The sequence below is a fragment of the Bos indicus x Bos taurus genome, chromosome 17 (assembly GCF_003369695.1).
Source record: "Bos indicus x Bos taurus breed Angus x Brahman F1 hybrid chromosome 17, Bos_hybrid_MaternalHap_v2.0, whole genome shotgun sequence".
Classification (NCBI taxonomy): Eukaryota; Metazoa; Chordata; class Mammalia; order Artiodactyla; family Bovidae; genus Bos; species Bos indicus x Bos taurus.
Genome location: NC_040092.1, coordinates 830,957 through 850,468, shown reverse-complemented (window position 1 = coordinate 850,468; position 19,512 = coordinate 830,957). Strand labels below are relative to the sequence as shown.

The following is a 19,512-nucleotide window of genomic DNA, read 5'->3' as shown; positions in this document are numbered from 1 at the left end:
CTCGCGTCCGCCATTTTGTTGCTGTGGCTCTCGGGAGCGGGGTTGGGCACGGCGGCCCCGGCGGCGCGGCGCTCCCGGGGGTTCTGGGGCTTGGCGCGGCCGCGGAGCTCGGTGCGGAGCGGCGGGGACGCGGGGCCGGCGCGCGCCGGGCCAGGACTGACCGGAGGCTCCGCGAGCGGCCCTCGCCGCGCTCGGCTGGGCCCGCGCCCGGAGCCGGCTCGGCCCGTGAGGCGGCCCCGAAGCAGGCCGGCGGCCCGGAGGATGTTGCGGGCCCGCGGCCGCGAGGAAGACGCGGGCGCGGCCCTGTAGGCGCGCGGTGAGCCGCAGGCCCGCTCGGCCCGCAGCCGCCCCGGGCGGAGCGTCTCCAGCGCAGGCGAGAGCAGCCAGCCGCGGCCCGCCCGGCCCCAGCGCCCGGCCCGCCATGTCCTCCGCCAGGTTCGACTCCTCGGACCGCTCGGCCTGGTACATGGGGCCCGTGTCTCGCCAGGAGGCGCAGACCCGGCTCCAGGGCCAGCGCCACGGCGTGTTCCTCGTCCGCGACTCCTCCACCTGCCCCGGGGACTACGTGCTGTCCGTGTCCGAGAACTCGCGCGTGTCCCACTACATCATCAACTCGCTGCCCAACCGCCGCTTCAAGATCGGGGACCAGGAGTTCGACCACCTGCCGGCCCTGCTGGAGTTCTACAAGATCCACTACCTGGACACCACCACGCTCATCGAGCCGGCGCCCAGGTGCGCGGGGGCGCGGGCGGCGGGCCGGGAGCTCTGCGCGCGGTGTCGCGGCCTTGGGTCGCCGTGGATGAGGCCGGTGCGTCTGACCCGGCAGGTTGAGCTGCGGGTGCCCAGTTAGAAGAGGGACGCTTTTTGCCTTTCGTCACGTCCTCGGTGTAAATTACCTGCTGAAGCAGGGTTCTGTTACCGGTCTTGAAGCCGGTTTTGGACCACGGATTGAGAATCTGAAGCTAGTCTTGGGCTCCCCGCCCCGCGGGTCCCTCCCTGCCCCCCCCCCCCCCAAGTTTGCACACCTTTCAAGGTCTCTGAACTCCACCGTTGGATCTCCTGGACTGCAGCCTTTGGAAACTCGAGAGATGAAAATGCCTTCGCAGTTAGAAACAAAATACCTTAAACTGTGAAATATCAGGGCCATATATTGATACCCTGGTGCCAGGGTTGAAATAAGCCAGGTGTCTGTTTTATAATACATTAACTGAAAATAGTGTAAAAGAGGTCGGCTTGAACGAGGAATTTCTTTCTTTTTTTAAAATAGTTTTCCCCCAAGCTGGGCCCTTAATGAACTGGAAATCCATTTGGTTAAATTCCAAGGTGGAATGAGTCTAGACTAAGAGGAAATTTTGAATGACACTCAAGATTCTACCCTAGTTGAATTTCAGATGTACTTTTTGTATTGAGTTGAATGACTTAGTATCTATTTTAAAATAACCCAGGTTGACACTGAGCATTAAGCATCCCTTTTTCATTTGCTTATTTGCCTTAATATTTTGCTCGAGGCTTCTTTTGTGTAAATTATGCAAAACTTGAGCTAAAGAGGTGGCCTAGGATTTTAAAAATAAAAGGTATTTGTTTTTTTAAGTGTCTGCTTAAAAAGGACAGGGTGCTAATACACATTTTTTTCAGGGTGAGATGTTTCTGACTTTAGAGATTTGCTGACCAGATAGTAGTCTCAGCTCTGAACATTAGAAGCTGTCATATTAAAGGAGTACGCCCTGGATGCTTCTGTGGACTAGAGGTAGAGAGCAAATAAAGCCCTCATGCTGTAATGACTAGGAGATTAACTGCTGAACTAAACGGACTTTAAAAGCTGGGAGAAAGGGATTATAAATCAGATACTGTATAACAAAGACCCAGACACCACGAATCTGATTGGCGAAGCCTCCAGGTCCCCGAAGAGCCTGGTAGCTAGAGTCAGCTTTCAGCACGACGTGATTCCAGTGTAAGAGGCCGGAGGGGCTCTCAGCACCCGCAGCATCGAGACTTCAAATGCATTTGCCTCTCCCAGCGCTCCTCTCAGGCACTGGCTGAGCCTCGCCGCGCCGGGCACCTCAGTGCAGCTGTGAGGGAGCGACTCGAGCCCCTTCTTGGTGGAGAGAAAGGGGTGCGGCCTTGGCTTCCCAGTACCCACAGACGCGACCCCCAGCTTCCCCTTCGTGCTCCTTCCCAGATGCTTGTCCTCACCCCCTCCCGCTGCTTCCGGGGAGCCCGCCCTACACACCCACTCACACCCCTGGACCTTTGCTCGGGCCCCACCCGCCCCTCACCTGGGCAGCGCCTCCCTGCTGTTCGAGGCCTTTCCCTGACACTGCCCCCGCCTCGGGTCAGCTTTGCTTGTTTCTCCTCCCCTGTGCCCTCTGCCCTGGGCGTCCTGCTGCCGTTGAGTTTTTCCTTTTCCCTGGTGTCTCCGAGGGCTGTCACTGCGCCGGTTGAATTAGATCCTGGCAGGATTTACCTTGTTACACTGAATCTGGGTTGCCTCTCCCTGAGCCAGAAATCCACGGATTTGGGTGATGTATTTATTACTCACCTAGTATAGAAGACAAGGCTGGGCCAGCTTTGGCCAAATGCAGAAATCAGGCCATGTGCTTTCACGCCCCAGGCAGGGTGGATGAAGTGGTTAGGCTCTTTAGGCCTCAGAGCTGAGCTCCTGAAGCCAGAGCTGCTTGTGCTTTGGCTGGTAGTTCTTTTTTGGGGTCCATTTTGCTCAGTCAAAAGTGACAACTTTATGGCTTTCTCAGAATTTAAGAATTGATCTTCTCTTTTTTTATTGGGGGAATAACTTCTTTATGTTTTGGCTGTGCGGCATGTGGGAACCTAATTGCCTGACCAGGGATCAAACCGGAGCCCCTGGCAGTGGAAGCTTGGAGCCTTAACCACTGGACCACAGGGAAGTCCCCCCAGACATCACAGGAGAGTTACATCCCAGTGATGCGTACTGGGAAAGAGGGACGACAGACCCGCTTTCTTCATCACGGACCTTGGATGGCAGTGAGACAGGCTGGGAAGGAGAAGCTTGAATCGAGTACAGCGTTCGTGGGTGTTGTGGAGGGAGTCCACGCAGGCCGGGGGTCTGGTAGGAGGGGCTGACCTGAGGCCGTAGGGTCAGAGCAAGGGGGAGCCCGGAAGGGGAGCCCGGGTGGGGCCGGCAGTGTCAGGGGCGTGGCTCTGCAGAGGCAGCTCACATTGGATGGTCAGAGGAAGGAAGCGGGGTGCCAGGGAAGGAGTTTGCAGTCAGGAAGTGACCTGGGCCGTTACCGCAATCCAGGTCACGATGATGACGGCTGATGAGTTGTCCGTCCGTCCGTGTGTCCATCTGTTGTAGAGACGTTACGTAGACTGACTGACACAGACTGAGGGACAGCTGTGGTTTGGAGATAAGTTGCTGCTGGGAGGGGGTAACGGGGAAGAGAAAGGAAGAGACAGGGTGACTTGGTGTATTTGTAGCTGTCTGTCCTCTGGATTATCTTGTACTTTTGTCTTTTGAGTTGTACTATTCGTTTCTGTCTTGGATCTTACGTTTAAACACAAAAGGTGTGTCAGTGGCTTTTGACTTTTCAATGACGGATTTTAAAGGGTTCTTTTTCCACACATGGTGCAACTTTCACATTAAAAACTGTGATAAACAGAATCTTCTCGCTTCTGTCTTCCTTGAGTGTAAACGTTTCTAAGACCCTGTTATATTCAGTGTCAGGTAAGCGCTGCTGGGCTTTTGTCTGTTTTAATAGAGGCTGTTTCCAGTTTAACAGCAGAGGTTCAGGCTTCTGACTGGATTCAGTTTAGACACAAAGTACATTTTCCCACGGTTTAGAAAATTGAAAGTGTGCTTTGCATAGGTCGCTTCACTTATAAAATTTTCCAGTTGTAGCTTATGTAGCTATATGATGACTGGGAGGAAAACCATGAGAAGCAAAGATGGAAAAAACTGAGGCAACTGACTCACAGACGAACCTCCCCCACTCCCCACCCCACCCCCTTTTTTTTAACTCAATAGATATTGCTCACAGCACACTCTGGTAGTACAGATCTGACATTGACTCAGCACTCCCCGTCAGGCTCTTCAGAGCTTCCTGGTTGCTGACTTTAAAGACCAGGTCCTCTGATACAGTCAGCAGCTGTGAGGGCAGAAAGGATGCCCAGCCTCACCTGAGCGCCTGCCCAGAGGGGACACTCAGGCCTGCCTGGCAGAGGCCACGCCTTCTCCCACTGCCGCAAGCTGGGTGTTTAAGGGGGCATTTGGACTTTTGTAATTAGGAGGAGCAGGTAGGAGAGGAGCATTAACTGATTTCAACTAACATAGAATTCAGCACTATGGATAACCTTTGAGTTTCTCCTTACCGGTAGCTTAAATCCCCTAAGTTCAGTTTAGATGGGAACAGAACCGTCGTGACGCCGGATGGAACCTCAGCCAGGCCAGAATTCTGTCCCCTCGGCGCCTAGAGTGCTGACAGCCGTCTGACCTGTGCTCTTTCTCTCGTTTGAGACTCAGATTCAGAGAACGTTTTATCTAAGAATGATTCTCTTGATCTGAACAGTTGGACTGGATTATTTCTGAGGTTCACTCAGGCAAAAGCATTTTCCTTCGGATAAGTAAAAGGGGGCAGTGCTTTGTTGGTGGGAATTAAGATTATCCTAGAGTCAGAGCCGAGGTCCTGACCAGCGAGGTGGGGCCGTGCTGAGGCAAAAGGGCCCGGCGGCAAGCTGGGTGGCGCACGGGGCTTCCTTGTCTGGAACAGATTCACCGGGGCCTGGGGGAGAGGCTTCTCGCTGTCTGTGGCATCGTAGTTCTAGCAGGAATTTCAGTGTGTTGAGGCCTACATCGTCCCAAAGCCCAGTACTGGACTCCAGTCTCGTCATAGAAGTAAACTGTGGCCTTGCTGACAGGCTCAGCTCCCTGAGAGTGCCGTGGATGGCCAGCCGGGGGTCAGGCAGGGCTGGAAGAGAAGGTGCTCTGTGGAGTGGCCATTGAAGGGTGAGGGCTGGTGTGAGAGGTGGAAGGGCTGCTGTGGCTGCTGCGAATGAGGCACCGCAGGCTTGAAGGAAGGATGCTCAGTTGCGACAGGCCTCCGGCACTTGGTACCTGCCTTCAGCAGTGGGAGCGCTCCAGAGTCTTTAAGGAAAGAGTTGTCGTGGTCAGCTTTTACTTTTGGAGCCTGCTCCGGGGTGGGTCAGGGTGGGGAGAGTCTGGAGTGTGGCATGAATTAAGGGCTGTCACGGGAGAAGGGACCGTGAGAAGCTGGACTGAGGTCTCCTGTGTGGGGAATCCAGGAGGAAGCCGCTGGGGCCCCCTGATCTGGGCAGTTTCCTGGAGGTGAGGCAAGAGGTGTGGCCTCAGGCTGATTGGACGGCGCCTCAGGTGAGCGATGAAAGGCAGGGCTGGGGGAGGGATGCGGGTTTGCAGCAGGGAGCCAGGCAGGGCTCGGCTTCTGGGGGCTTGTTAGGGCTAAATAGCCAGATTTGGGTCTGAGCCCAGGTGGAAGCGGCAGGACCCGCAGAGGAGCTGTGGGCGCAGAGTGAGAGCCCGGGGTGCGGGAGCGGGTGCGGAGGCCTGCCCAGGCCCTCTGACTGGACAGCCGTATCGCCGGCCTTCCTGGGGTGGGCTCTTGTGCCATTGTCCTGCTTTCCGCCTTTTTGCTGTGAGCTCTTGGATACAGCCGCAGGAGTGAGTCTTCCATATCTGTCACCCTGGGGCCTTCGAAAATCTGTCCGGCCAGTTGATTGCTTTGCTGTGTTAGACACTGTTAAAGCTGAAGATGCTTGACCTATGGTTTATGCGTGCAGGCGGCCGGCCCGCGGGCTTTTGAGGCGCGTCCTCTGGCTTTTGCAGGGAGCGCGCTCTGCACCTGGGACCGTGTGTGTGCTGGGTGCCGCTTACAGCCCTGGTCACGGGACGGATGCGGGAGGACGGGGCACAGGGGCTGGCTCCGCTGCTGTGTCCTGCTTCTCTGGGCAGCGGGTCTGTGGTGGTTGCTGTGTCTGAGCCCGCACCGCCCTGCGTCATCTCTGCGGGGGGCTGGGGTGAAAACGTGAGTTGGGAATGGGGTGGAGGGGCGAGTTGGTGTCGGGGTGTGGCTGGGAGCTTGGTCTCCTGTCACGTGTGGCGATGTCTGCACACGCACTGAGCTAGAAGAAGCCGCCGCGTCGCGCCGGAGAAGCTGTGAGCAGTGCCCCCTCCTCAGGGAAGGGCCTGCTGGTCAGCTTTGTGGGCCCTGAAGCCGTCACGCCCGCCCCCCCCCCCCCCCCCCCCCCCCCGCTCGGACCGGCTGTGGGCCGTGGGCCTGCACGCTGTGGTTTGCGGAGCCCTCTGCCAGACTCTGCTGGATTTTCTGTAGTGGAGCTAAGAACCTTGGTGTGCTTGTTTAAGGGTTCTGTGGAAAGCTCTGGCAAGTCCACAGGAAGCTGGTGGACCACGGGGCGCCGGCCCTTTGCAGCAGTGCAGGGAGGGCCTGGCTGGCTGTGGGCAGCCCGCAGGGGGCGCCTCTGGACCCTTGGTGTCCAGCCTCTTTCTGGTTGAGAACCAGCACCTTCGTAAGCCCATCTTCCACGAGGTCTTTCGCGCTCAGCCATGTCTGACTCTCTGCAACCCCATAGACTGCAGCCCGCCAGGCTTCTCTGCCCGTGGCATTCTCCAGGCAAGAATACTGGAGTGGGCTGCCATTTCCTTCTCCAGGGGATCTTCCTGACCCAGGAATCCAACACACATCTGATGCATCTCCTGCGACGCAGACGGGCTCTTTACTGTTGCGCCACCTGGGGAGCTAGTGTTTGGCTTTTTGTGCAGCACCGCTTGGTTGTCCCCTGACCCTTAGCGAAACTTGACCCCATCAGCTTGTTGTGACACATGGATGCCGTGTGCACTCCTTTGCCTTCCAGTCTGCCAGGATGACGTCTGCAGTCTTGGGAGCAGGAGCTTGGTTTCAATTCATCGTCTGTCCCCTGAGCTCTTAGTAGAGCCTGCAGGTCCCTGGGTAGATGGACGTCGTTAGTGTTAATCTCGCTGAAGCTGCTCTGGCGTCCTCAGGCCCTGTGCTGTGGGACTCCCTGCTTCTCACTTTGAACAGTGTAGACAGTAAAAACCCTCAGCGGGTCTGCTGTGCAGCTGAGCGCTCTTGGTAGTCTCTGAGGTTTGGGGAAATTTTTCACAGAACCTCTGTGGCCCTTGAGACAGGAGCAGGAGTGTACGTCAGGGGGTTGGGAGTGAGGAGCTAGCCGGGGCTCGGGCCGGTCAGGAGCTGCTGTGGGCTTGTCACAGCGTTCATGCGGCCTGCAGGCCTCCTGGCCGGAGTGAGGGCTCTGGGGCCACGTGCCGAGCGCACTCCCCTGGGACGCTGTGAGGAAGCCTCAGACCACGCCGACAGCCGTGGGCGTCAGCGCTTTCTCACCGAGGCCACTCCTGCTGCTTTCTCGGATACGTTGGTGCTAAGCAGTTTCCCTCAGTTGTCAGGGTCTTCAAGTAATGAGGCCTTGGAGGTGTTGCATCAGGCTGCTCGCCACCGAGGTGTCCTGACTGCTGTGCAGCACGTCATTGACATCAGAAAGATCTGCGTTTTGCCAAATGACTGTGCTTTGGAGGGTGGTGTGGCAGAGTGTCCTGAGGCCTGTGAGAATGTTGGTGTGTTTAATGCGGGGACCGCAGCTTTACCAGGAACACAGTCCAGGGAGATGACGTGCAGGAGTATGTGATGGCGTCGTAGACGGTGACAGGCAGGGCCGTCCAGGCACGGGGGGCTCGCTCGCAGCAGGCTCCCGAGGGCAGGCGCGTGGAGGGGCCACGCTGCAGGAAAACCGCCCCACCAGGCGCGGGCGGGGGGCGACCAGACACCTTAGGGCAGGGGCTGGAGACTTTTTCTCTTTTGTTTTCCTTTTTTTTTTTTTTTTTTCTTTTGCTATTGTAACATGTTGACACTTTTTTTTTTTAAGGAGACCTTTCTATAAACTAGAATGGTTCGGTGTAGAAGGCCATGTTGTGATGTTCTGTGAAACAGCTGTTCAGGTCATTGACTGGGGAGAAGGGGAAGGCCGCCCCCTCCGGGGACACACGGCTGCAGTCGGTGGGTCAGCAGCATGTCCTGCCTTAGCCTCGCCTCGCCCCGCTCGGAGATGGCGTGCACAGCCTCACCCCCAGGAGGCGGGGACGCTCACTCGGGGAAGTTACTCAAGTAGCTTGGGCTTCAGAAAAGCTAAGAGCGGGGAATTGCTCACGGCAAAATTGTTTTTCCCCAAACATCACGTATTTGCAACTTTCCAGACGCTCTTTAGGTGGGGGGAGACCTCCACGGTATTCCTGAGGAAGGGGCGTTCCAGGAGGGGGCGGAAGGAGGGGGCTGCTTTTCTGACTCACCCCAGGGGCTTCCCGCCTGCGGGGGCTGGCTCACGGGAGCCCTGAGCAGGCCAGGGCCGCGGTGCTCAGCGCAGGGCACGCACCTCTGAGCTTGTCTGAAAACGTGGGGCTCAGATGGTGATTCCCATACGAGATGCAGTGTGGTGGTTTTTCTTTTTTTTTCCTTTTTTCGTAACGCAAGTGCACACTCCCTTGCCAGTTTTTGTATTTTGAGGGCCCTGAGGGGTCTGTCATCTGGGTGCCTGGGGAAGTGTGCAGGACGCCAGCCCCAGGTGAGGGCCAGGAGGAAGAGCGTGTGGTGGTCGTGACGGGCCTCAGGAAGGCGCAGCTGAACTTAGTGGGGGTTGTAAAAAGGCCAGGCGTCTGCGTGTGTAAACGAGAGGGGCCGGTGAGACACGGGCAGAGGCGCCGAGGTCAGGATAGTCGGGAACTCCTGCTGAGCTCGACTCGAGAAAGTCAGTCAGGCACGGGGCCTTCTCGGTGACGACGCGGAGAGGGAGGCAAGTCGTTCCTCACTCACAAAGCTTGGCAGACGCTGGTACCGAGTGAGTCTCCACCCAGAGTGTTTTTTTCTCTCCTTGCAGGTACCCCAGCCCGCCGGTGGGCTCTGTGTCCGCACCCAGCCTGCCCGCCGCGGAGGAGACCCTGGAGTACGTGCGGACTCTGTACGACTTCCCTGGGAACGACGCCGAGGACCTGCCCTTCAAGAAGGGCGAGATCCTGGTGATCGTCGAGAAGCCGGAGGAGCAGTGGTGGAGCGCCCGGAACAAGGACGGCCGGGTGGGGATGATCCCCGTGCCCTACGTGGAGAAGCTCGTGCGGGCCTCGGCCCAGGGCAAGCCTGGGAACAGGAATTCCAGCAGCTACGGGGTCCCCGAGCCCGCCCACGCATACGCACAGCCGCAGACCACGGCGCCCCCACCGGCCGCCGGCGCCCCCGGGGCCGCGGTCAGCCCCCTGCCGTCCACACAGAACGGACCTGTCTTTGCGAAAGCAATTCAGAAACGCGTGCCCTGTGCTTACGACAAGACGGCCCTGGCCTTAGAGGTAAAGGCTGCCCGGCTGGGTCTTTGGGGCTTTGACACTTGGGTTTTCTGGGGTTTGGCCATGGCCCTCGGGGATGTTAGCTCCCCAACCGGGGATCGAACCCAGGCCCTCAGCAATGACAGCGCGGAGTCCAGACCACCAGGAAATTTTCCTCAGGTTTTGTCTGTAATCTTGTTTCTGTAAGGCCAGGACTGCTCATTTAAGGTTAAACTGACGGGGATGAGAGCTGGGTGGTCGTGAAGACCACCGTGAGGATCCCACGCGGCCCCGTGTCCTTTGCCATCCCCGCTTCCCCCACGGTAGCTGCCTTGCTCTGTGCTGCTTCCAGGGCCTCAGGTGTGGTCTCAGAACAGTTGGTTTTCTTTGCAGTAAGGAAGTGAAGTCGCTCAGTCGTGTCTGACTCTCTCTGACCCTGTGGACTGTAGCCTGTCAGGCTCCTCTGCCCATGGGATTTTCCAGGCAAGAGTACCGGAGTGGGTTGCCATTTCCTTCTCCAGGCAGTAAGGGAAGACAGTGGTTAAGAAAGACCCATGCCCTAGAGATGAAATCAACACACAGCTGGACACAGCCCCACGCTCCTAACATTGAGAGCAGTTGAGAACCAGGAATACAGGTGGGGCTCCTCTTGAGCTGGGCAGGGGAAGGACGTTTCAGCGCCTCAGGCTTCACTCACTTGAGATTTTGTAAATTATAACAGCGAGAAAGAGAACTTTAGTGGTTCAATCACCGAGTCATGTCCTTCTAACTAACTGTGAGTTGCCTTGTAAGAGGACAAAGGCTCTTGCAAGGCGTAGTGTATGACTGTGGCTTGTCAGGATACAAAGAGGTGTGTGTTGGGGGGATAAACTGCAGAAGGTAGGAGTTTGGTGAGACGTTGGTGCGCCCAGGGAACCCTGTGTGAACACAGACGCCATGGCGGCCTGCGGACAGAGGGTCTGGAAGGGAGTTTGTTGCTCCCCGAGCACGGATCGAACCTGTGCCTAAGGTGAGGCAGGCCCTGCAGACCCTTGTCCTAGAATTGGGGTTTGGTGCCTCGGCTCCTCGCGCCTTTGTTTGCTGGTAACTCGTGAACCGCTGCAGCGTGAGGATCATCATATGGTCACGTGCACGTGTGGAGGCCCTGAGACACAGCTCCTGCGGAAGCGTGCGCTCACCCCGGGGCCACCGTGGGGCGGGCGCCCTCCGGCTTCCTCGCCGCCCGCTGCAGGTTCGCTGGGAGCCCTGCTTTTCCTGCCTTTTCTCACTGGTTATCTTCAGATGTTTTGGACCAAGAGTTACCCAGTGAACTTCACCTGGAGGCTTGATTCGGAGCCCGAGGTGACTTCTCTGTCTCATGCTCGTCCGAAGGGAAGAGCCCCGCGGCAGGGGAGCCCCGGGCCCTGTGACGCTTCCCGGGAGGGGCCGACAGGAGGCAGGGAGGCCCCCACTGTCTGGGCCGGGCCAACAGGCTGCTGGCTTCTGTGAGGGTTCAGGCTCTGGGAGCACCCCCACAGCCCCCACGGGAGCCGGGAGCTAGGCTCAGGGTTTTGCTGTGTAGCGGGCCGTCAGCACACAGGGGTGAGCGGGAGTCCGGGCTCCCAGTCAGAATGTCAGGCCCCTAAAGGAAGTCAGGAGCTGCGTTCTTACTTGAGCCAGCGCTTAAAGCCACACTCCCTTGAGGATGCCTGCCTGTTGACCTCTGACTGGAAGGTGTGCGGTGTAGAAACCCCATCCCCTCTGTTCGTTGGAGTGTGCAGTGGGGTGGGGGATTGTAGGGGGTGCCGCTCGCAGCTGGGGGAGTGGATGTGTAGGCGGGCCCTGGGGAGACCAGGGTGGGGAGAAGGAAGCTCGTTGTGAGACCACCTGTGTTTGCAGCCACGACGCCGCTCCTCCAGCCTCGGGCCCCCGGTGACGCGCCCACCCGGTCGGCCGCCTTCGCTGATCCACCCAGAGGGCATCGTGGAGCAGGAAGGGGCCTCCGCCAGATCCCGCTGCACAGTGGGGTCTGCTCTGTGTGTTTACAGGGGCCCTGGGCCGGGCCGTGAAGAAGCGTTTTGTGAGTTACCTTATCTTCTAAAACTGGTGCCTGTCCTGAGCCCTCTTGGGACACGTACAATCAGGCCACCAGGAAAAGTGGTAAAATTAAACTAGAAGGGAGACAAGTAGGACAGGACCAGGAAAAGTGGTAAAATTAAACTAGAAGGGGGACAAGTAGGACAGCACGTGCCGCAGTGGAGGCGGCGCTGTTCGCTCTGAGCCGCTGTGGCGGAGGGCGCTGCGGGCGAGCTTTACTGCCCGAAGTAGTTCACGTTTTTTCTATGAAACTTGACTTTTGAGAGAACATTCATGCCCGTAAAGCACTGTCTTAAGAGAGAGCTTTGATCAGACACTTGGTTCTGTTGCTCCTTGGGATTCAGTCTGAAGAGGGACCTCCCATGCCTGGCGGAGCAGGGCTGGAGGGGCTTCAGGGCAGCAGGGTTGGCCTTTCCGAAGAGGGATCCTTGGCGGAAGAGAGTGTTTGGAACAAGGGCCCCGGGGCCGCTACAAGCTCACCTGCAGCCGAGCTGTGTCCTCTGGCCCAGCACCTGCCCTCGGGGTGGTCTCGGACACGCTTCTTACACCTCTAAGCCAGAACAGTACACGGTGGTTCCTTACTCATCCGGTCACACGTCCAAGCTCTGAGGGGTGCCTTGTAGTGTAGGGTTCTGCCACCAAGGAGCTTGCCCCTGTTGGAAGCTTGGAGGCAGGAGCCAGCTGTGGGTGAGTGAGCTGATGATATGGAGTTGGTCCAGGAGATGGAGGGAGCAGCTGGGAAGGTGGGGCGTGTGGTCTGGGACGACTTCCTACAGGAGGTGACCCTCGAACTGAGTCTTGAAGCTGACTGGGTGAAGCGGGACGAGGCATTCCTGGCAGAGCAGGAGCGCGCGGGAACAGGACACACCTGTGTGGCTGCAGCTGGGGGGAGTGCTGGGCCAGAGACCGGCGCTTGGACGCGGTGCTCCTGTATCACAGGGCCAGGCGGACGAGACGGAGACGGAGAGGCCTGCCGCCGGGCCGCTTACCTTCCTACTGATCGATTTTAAGTAATTGGGGCGGACGCGCGAGTCTCCGTGTAAAGATACCAGTCTCACATACTCGTATTCCAGCTTTCCTGACCTGAAACTAAAGGGAAGAAGAGCTGTGCTTGGCTCGGGCGCACTCAGCGTGTCTGGGGTCTGAATGGGCCTCGGAGTGGTGGCGGGAGGGGTAGGGGCTGCGCTCCGAGGGGGCCCCTGGACGGAGCGGGGCCTCGGCGCTGATGGGCCCCCAGGAGGGCTTGGCGCGTGCCCGTCTGCCTGGGGCTGCGGTCCCCATGGCGGCCCTTGGCCTCGCCGTGGACTCCTCCAGGCCTCCATCCATCAGCAGGGGCTCACTGGGTGCTTGGGGCACAGGGGCCGGTCCTTGAGGAGCCTGGGACAGTCTGGCGGCACCGGCTCTGCCTGTGTGGACGGTCCGGAGGTACCCACCTGGGAGAGTAGCTCACTCTGTTGCTGCCTCGCCAGGGGTGCGGGCCTCGGTGTGTCCCCTCCAGCTGTCCCTCTTGAGGGTTCTGGTCTCAAGTCGCGGTGACGACGTGCGGCTTCGTGTTAACTGCAGGTGTCACAGACGTGTGACCCACAGCCGCCTCTGCGCCCCTCCTGATGAGGCCCCGTCTCTAGGGAAGGACAGTGAGCTTGGTCTGGTGCAACTTGTCCCTGACTGAGCCCATGCAGCCTTCCAGAACCATCTCCCCCTAAATCGTCATAAACCCTCTGTTTGCTACTCGTGTCCAGGTGTGGTCTCAAGCTCACTGTGTATGTTTTATAGAATCCGCCATCGTCCCTGTTGGAGCAGAAACCAAGAGAGTTGACGCTTGGTCAGGATGCCAGCGTCCCGCAATGGGATGCTCTGCGGCAGGTGGCCCACACGGGCCTGTCAGCCCGTGGCCGCCCGTCCTTGTCGGCAAGAGGACGCCCTCCGTCAGGCGCTCTCCGCGAGCTCACTGGCGTGCCCAGGATGCCCTCTCCTGCCCCCTCGGGTCCTCTCCGGTTGCCATGTTGGCATCTCTCGGGTTGTCTGTCCCCCATTTGAAAACCCCTCGACGCTGGACTGCATCTGGTCTCAGAACCTTCTGAGTTGGCCTTTCTGTCTCCGAGGCCCGTGGTGCCCCTTCCTTTGCCGATGGCCTAGGATCCCCAGGTTTCCGCGTCCTCCGGTTGCTTTTGCTCCGTTGGTCAGAATTGCGCTCATGTCAGCAGTTTCTTGGTGGCTGCCTCTGTCACCGGGTGGGACCTGTCCACAGGGCGAGTCTGGGTTTCCCCCGCGTGGGCGGTGCTTCTGCGCTCCGGGACCACTGCGCCTCCCTGGGCCGCTCCTGTGTGCCCAGTGACGCGGGTCTGCAGCGGGAGCCAGCCCGGCGGGGTGCCCCCGGGTGCCGCCTGCACCCTCACTGCCGTTGTTGAGTCGTGATCCTTCCCAGCGTCCGGCTGTAGGAATCCGTCCCTGAGGTAGCTGTCTCTTCTGGCATACCATTTTCTCACTGGGCTGCGAGTCGGGGAACATTGTTCCTCTTTATTCATATGTAAATTGGGTGAGAGGACCGTGAAATTGGGGCCCTGCTGCGGTTCAGACAGACTGGTCATCACGCTGGCCTCGGTCTTCCGTATGTGGCCGTAGCTGTTGTGCAGGGAGGTGCGCCAGCCAGGGGCTTCACGGGGCACGTATGGTAATGCTCGCAGCTGCCCTGCTTCGTGCACTCGAGCTCGAGCTTGGTCTCGTGGTGGGCACGGGGCGGAGCCAGGGCTCAGCCCCGCGGCATTTCTCTCAGCAGCTTTATTGAGGTAGGACTCACACGTGGCACAGTTTACGCACGGAACGTGCACAGCCCGGTGGGCTTGGCATGTTACATCGCTCATCTTTTCCTGAATGGCAAAGCTGCCCTGGAGAAGGAGATGGCAGCCCACTCCCATATTCTTGCCTGGAAAAACCCCACCGACAGAGGAGTCCGGTGGGCTACCCAGAGGTCTGTGGGGGTCACAAGAGTCGGCACGACTGAACACACACACGCTGTGCGTGACGAGCTGCCGGGGTTCAGCACGCGCTTCGGCGGCATTAACCGTGCAGTGCCGAGCAGCCCTCACCACCGTCTGTTCCCGACACCTTTCATCGCACTGGACAGAAACTGTGACCGTTAGGCAGGAGCGCCCCGCCGTGTCCTTTGCCCCAGCAGCCTCTGGCCCACCTTCTGTTCTGTGAATCTGCCAGTCCTGCGTGCCTCGTGACCGTGGGACATCTGAGTGCATCTGGCTCGTCTCACAGAGGCTTGTGTTGCAGTGAGTGTCTTCACTCTGCTTGTGGCCCAGCAGCAGCCTCTGTGCAGGTGGAGCCCGCTTTGTGTGCCGTTCACTAGGTCGCGGCCTTGAGCGTCGGCCCTGCCTCCTTTTGCTGAGGACAGCGTGATGAACGTGTCCATGCAGGGTTTTGTGTGTGAATACCTGTTTCCAGTTCTCCAGTGAAAGTCGTTCAGTCATGTCCAACTCTGCGACCCCGTGGACTGTAGCCCTCCAGGCTCCTCTGTCCATGGGATTCTCCAGGCAAGAATACTGGGTTGGGTTGCTATTCCCTCTTCCAGGGGATCTTCCCGACCCAGGGATCAAACCTGGGTCTTTGGCATTGCAGGCGGATTCTTTACCGTCTGAGCCAGCAGGGAAGGCCTGGCAGTTCTCCAGGGTATCTGCCAAACAGGAATTGCTGGGTTGCTCTGTTCACCTTCTGAGATCAGCCAAACTGTTTCCCACAGCGGCCGCACCAGCCTACAGTCCCACAAGCAGTTGGCCGGGGTTACAGTCCGCAGCCTCAGCAGCACCTGCCGCTTGCCTTCTTTTTAGAGTTACCACAGCCGCCCTGAGGGCTGTGAGGTGGCAGCTCGTGGCTGTGACCTCTCTGGTTTCAGTCACTTGAAGGGTCTTTTCCTCTGCCTCTTGGCCATTTTTGTATCTTGTCTGGGAAAATGAAGGTCAGGACCTTTGCTCATTTTCAGGTCGCCTTGTTTGCTTGTTGGGTTTTAGGAGCTCTTCATACATTCAGAGTGCGTGCAGTTAGGGTCTCTGTGCAGCGCGCTTTTCCTCGTCTGAGACGCCTGGCGTTGGTTTAAACACGATTGCTGCATTTTGAGCCCTGGGTGTGCAGTAACGCAGATGACTGTTTCAGAGGCGTCCTCCCTTCTGTGCATCCACCTCAGAAAACACGCCGCCTTTCTCAGGGCCCAGCACCTGCCCACCTGGGGCCCTGTGCTCGGGCGCCGTGGTGCGGGGGCTCCTCACCCCACCTGGCAGCTCTGGGCCCTTGGTCACTTGAGGCCAGCAGCCAGGTGGCTCGCACAGTAGCTTTAGCAGGAGGTGCCTTTTCCCAAATGAAATAATACAAGGTTGTTTCGTAAAAAGCTGGGAACTACCGGAATGAAGAAGGCAGTCGAGGGGGGTGCCTGTTACAGGGGCAGAAAACGTTGGAAACGCCACGAGCAATAGATGGAGCCTCGTGCGCACCCCACCACCAGCTCGTTTCGGCGTGTCCTTGGGACGAGTGGTGAGTGCTGTGTTTCGCCCTCGGCCCTGTTCTTTCGGGGCCTTCCGTCAGACACGGGGCAGATGGAGGGACCCGGTGAGCAGCCAGCCAAGCAGGAGCACCCCCACCTGCCTCAGACAGCTTCGCAAACAGCGTCCCCCGCGCCTCCGTGCAGCCTGTAGGCCTGTGGCCGACGTTGGAGGGGCCCCACCAGCAGAGCAGCTGCCCCCTAACGGCGGAGCAGCCCCGTGGCCTCTGACCTCGGGCCGAGGGGCTTCCTGCTGGCGGCCGCGCCCTCCCCTGGAGCGGGCTGCCAGAGGGCTTTGGCTTTCCTCGTACGCTTCCTGTGTGGGCTGAGCTGTTCTGAGAGCCGGGTGGTGGCTGTCCCCTGGGGGCGGCAGCCAGTCCGGGCAGGGGCCACGTCAGAGCACATCTTGGGGGCCGTGCACGCTCACAGTCCCCGTCGTAGCGCCCGGGAGACGAGCGAGGCCTGGGAACCGAGTCGGTCCCTTCAGTGGCACCATCTGTGGGAGTGGTTTTCGGAGGAAGTACTGACTCTGTCCCCCTTCTCCCCGGCAGGTGGGTGACATCGTGAAGGTCACGAGGATGAACATCAACGGCCAGTGGGAGGGCGAGGTGAACGGGCGCAAAGGGCTCTTTCCCTTCACGCACGTCAAGATCATCGACCCCCAGAACCCGGACGAGAGCGAGTGACCGCTGCCGCCCCGCACCTGCTGTTCGTCCTGCCCGTCTGTCTCCTCCCGCTGGGGAAGCCCCCTCTGGCCGGGCCCCGCGCTGCCCGTCTCGGCTTTGCAGCGGCGGCCCCGCCCGGGCGTGCTTGGGGCTGCCCGCATTGTATCATAGTCGTGTTGTCACAGAGTAGCTGATCGTAGAGTCGTTGGATCATAAACTGGAAACACTGGTGGAGGCGCATGGGGGCGAGAAGGTGCCCCCTGGCCCGGACGCGCGGCGGCGGGGCTGTGCCCGGGGACAAGTGGAGCGCAGACTCTTCAGGAGAGGGCCGCTGCCCTGCACTCTCCACGTCTGGCTTTTGGTTTTTCTTTCTTTCCCCCCGTTTGGTTTTGGAAGGCTTCGTTAATTAGGCCTGTTTGTTCTGAAGAGGTGTTTAAGTAGCAGGTTAGGTTCCGTGATGAGATCAGGGATGAGTCGCTGTCACCATGGGAGCAGGCGGGACGGAGCCCTGAGGCAGCGGTCGTCCTGTCTGGAGTTGACCGAGCAGCCCCCCAGTGGTCCTGCGTTTTCCCGCTGTGCACACAGCCTCCCGGACGACATGGCCAAAGGCGTCAGAGCTGGGGGCTCACCCTGTCTGTCAGCAGAGGAGGAGTGGCCTTTCCGTGAAGGCACCCCTGGGAAGTATGGGCCCCGGTTTTCTCAGCAGTTGAATTCACTCCGGAGTCTTGCCCGCTCACCGACCCCGGCTCTGCCTGGCCTTACGCTTGCCCAGCTGCCTGAGGGCGCGGGTGCCGATGCCGGCTGCCCCCCAGCACAACCGCGTGCGGGCCCCGGGCCCGGGAGGTGAACCAGCGCCCACCCTGCGCTCGGTGTCCCCGTCGGATGCTCGAGGTCTGTTCACACGATCCCACAGCACACGGCCAGCTGGGTGGAACCTCCACGCAGGCCCTGTGCCCGTCCTGTGGGCCCCGGTGAAGACAGGCCTCTGCTAGAATGTGCCCCGCAGCCCCGGCTGGGGTCGCAGCCTAAGTCCTGTCCCCCCAGTCTTCTGTGCCTGGGGCGCGACCCCGGGCTCAGGGGTCATGAGGGTGGGAGCAGTTTCTCTGCGGTCGGAACCAGCAGGCCCCCGCTCTTGGGCTCTGTCTCAGCTCTGCAGTCGGGGGTGGCCGTCGCTGCCTGGTCTCGCGTGCTCACATGGCCCTGTCCCTCTGTGGCTTCCTGAGAGGCTGTGCTGGGCTCCTCTTCATCCCTGGGCACCGTGGTCACCTCCGCTCCAGGCTGCCCATCGCCGCCGCCTCCTGTTGTGAGTCCAGCCGCTGCTCACCTGTGGCCAGTGGCGTGGCCGTGCCAGGACCTCTGCCTGGGGCTGGCGTGTGCTGCGTCCTTACCCCGGTGCCCGTCTCCGTGGCTGCCCTGAGATTCGGAGCCCAGAGTGGACTGAGCCTTGAGCTCTGCGCTCTGGACGTGTGCCAAAGCAGAGCCTGTGACTCCGAACCTTGTCAGCTTTTAAATCAGGGAAATGTCTCTCTACACTCAGTATACGGGAAACGGCTGCCCGCCTCGCCCTGGGCCCGGGTCCTGGGGGTCTGAGAAGACTGTACCGGGAAGAGACCAGAGGAGTCCTCAGAGGCGCCAGCCCCCAGGGCCTGCTCTGCGTGGCCACTTGCTCTGCCCTGCGTGTGCCCCTCAGCAGCTCAGCTGGACGAGGCCCTGGCAGTGTGGCCCTGAGCTCACCCTGGGGCGGGCTCTCCATGACCCCTGCCCGCCTGCTCCGCCCGGAGACGCAGCCCAGGAGGGGGCCCCGCGCTCGTGAGGGCGTGAACATCTCACTTGGAAAAGGGATGCTGCCGAGCCAGGGGTTTATAATTTAATCCTTTAATGTTGTGTTCATTAACCTTTTAAAACGAGTGAGTCCTGAGTGCTCTTACACAGAGCCCGAGACACCCCCAAGCTCCCCCGGCCTCCAGCGCTGGGGTGCAGGCCCACATCCCCGGGGCTGGGCGCGCCCGCGGCTGAGGGGCGTCCCACGAGCCAGGCCTGGTCTCTGCAGGAGGAGCGGTGGCCTTGGCTCTCTACGGCCTTCACGTGTGTTTTAAAGTGACAGCCACACAACACAAACTCTTCGACCTGTAACTTAAAGATCATAAACTTCAGGCAATAATATTTTCTGTGTAAGCTTTTAAAATTATTTTTGGGGATCATAGCTTGTTTTATTTTGTGCTATAAAATTAACAGTATTAAATGACTTATATTCTTAGAACACACGGAGTGTCTTTTCTTACCAGATCAGTGCCTTTTTATTTTTGCACTCCGTTTTGCGTTGCTGGCCCCAGCCTCGGCCCTATGTCTCCGTGGCCTGTCTGTACATTGTCTCAATAAACGTGCGCCGCCGGTGGTGGCCGTGGCTCTGTGTGCGTGTCTGCTCAGCGCTGCCTGGAGGCGCGCCCGCCCCAGCGGCGACAGCTGTGCAGCAGTGGCCGCCTGCTGCTTGCGCTCGGCACCCAGCCCTGCAGCCCCGGACCCGGTGGGGGGAGACGGGGGCAGCAGTCCAGGCCTGGCACCCCCAGGGACCCTGGGCTGAGAGCGTCAGAGCAGGTCTGACGTTCAACCTGGCCTCGGAGCGTCCCAGGGCAGGGCAGGGCAGGGACCCGGCTGCCTTTCTTGACTCCCGCGCCTCCCTGTCTGGCCTCCAGCTGGGGTGGGGGGGCCCGCCTCCTGATGGCCCTGCAGCCTGCAGCCCGTGCCATCCCTGCCCCTACTTGTGTGTCAAGAAGGTCTCCAGAAGCGGGGGTACCTGGCCATCTCACGCTCTGCCTCTAGGACCGCGGCTCTGGTCCTGGAAGGCGGCAGGTCTTGGAGAT

General features: G+C 59.5%; 1 protein-coding gene across 1 annotated transcript; it reads left to right on the top strand.

Annotated features, from left to right (window-relative positions):
• On the top strand, positions 1–19,055 carry CRKL (CRK like proto-oncogene, adaptor protein). Its single transcript, XM_027566092.1, has 3 exons — positions 1–732; positions 8,935–9,397; positions 16,538–19,055. Exons 1-3 carry the CDS (start codon positions 422–424, stop codon positions 16,670–16,672), a joined length of 909 nt encoding a protein of 302 aa, XP_027421893.1. The 5' UTR covers positions 1–421; the 3' UTR covers positions 16,673–19,055.
• Positions 19,056–19,512: the final 457 nt, after the last annotated feature.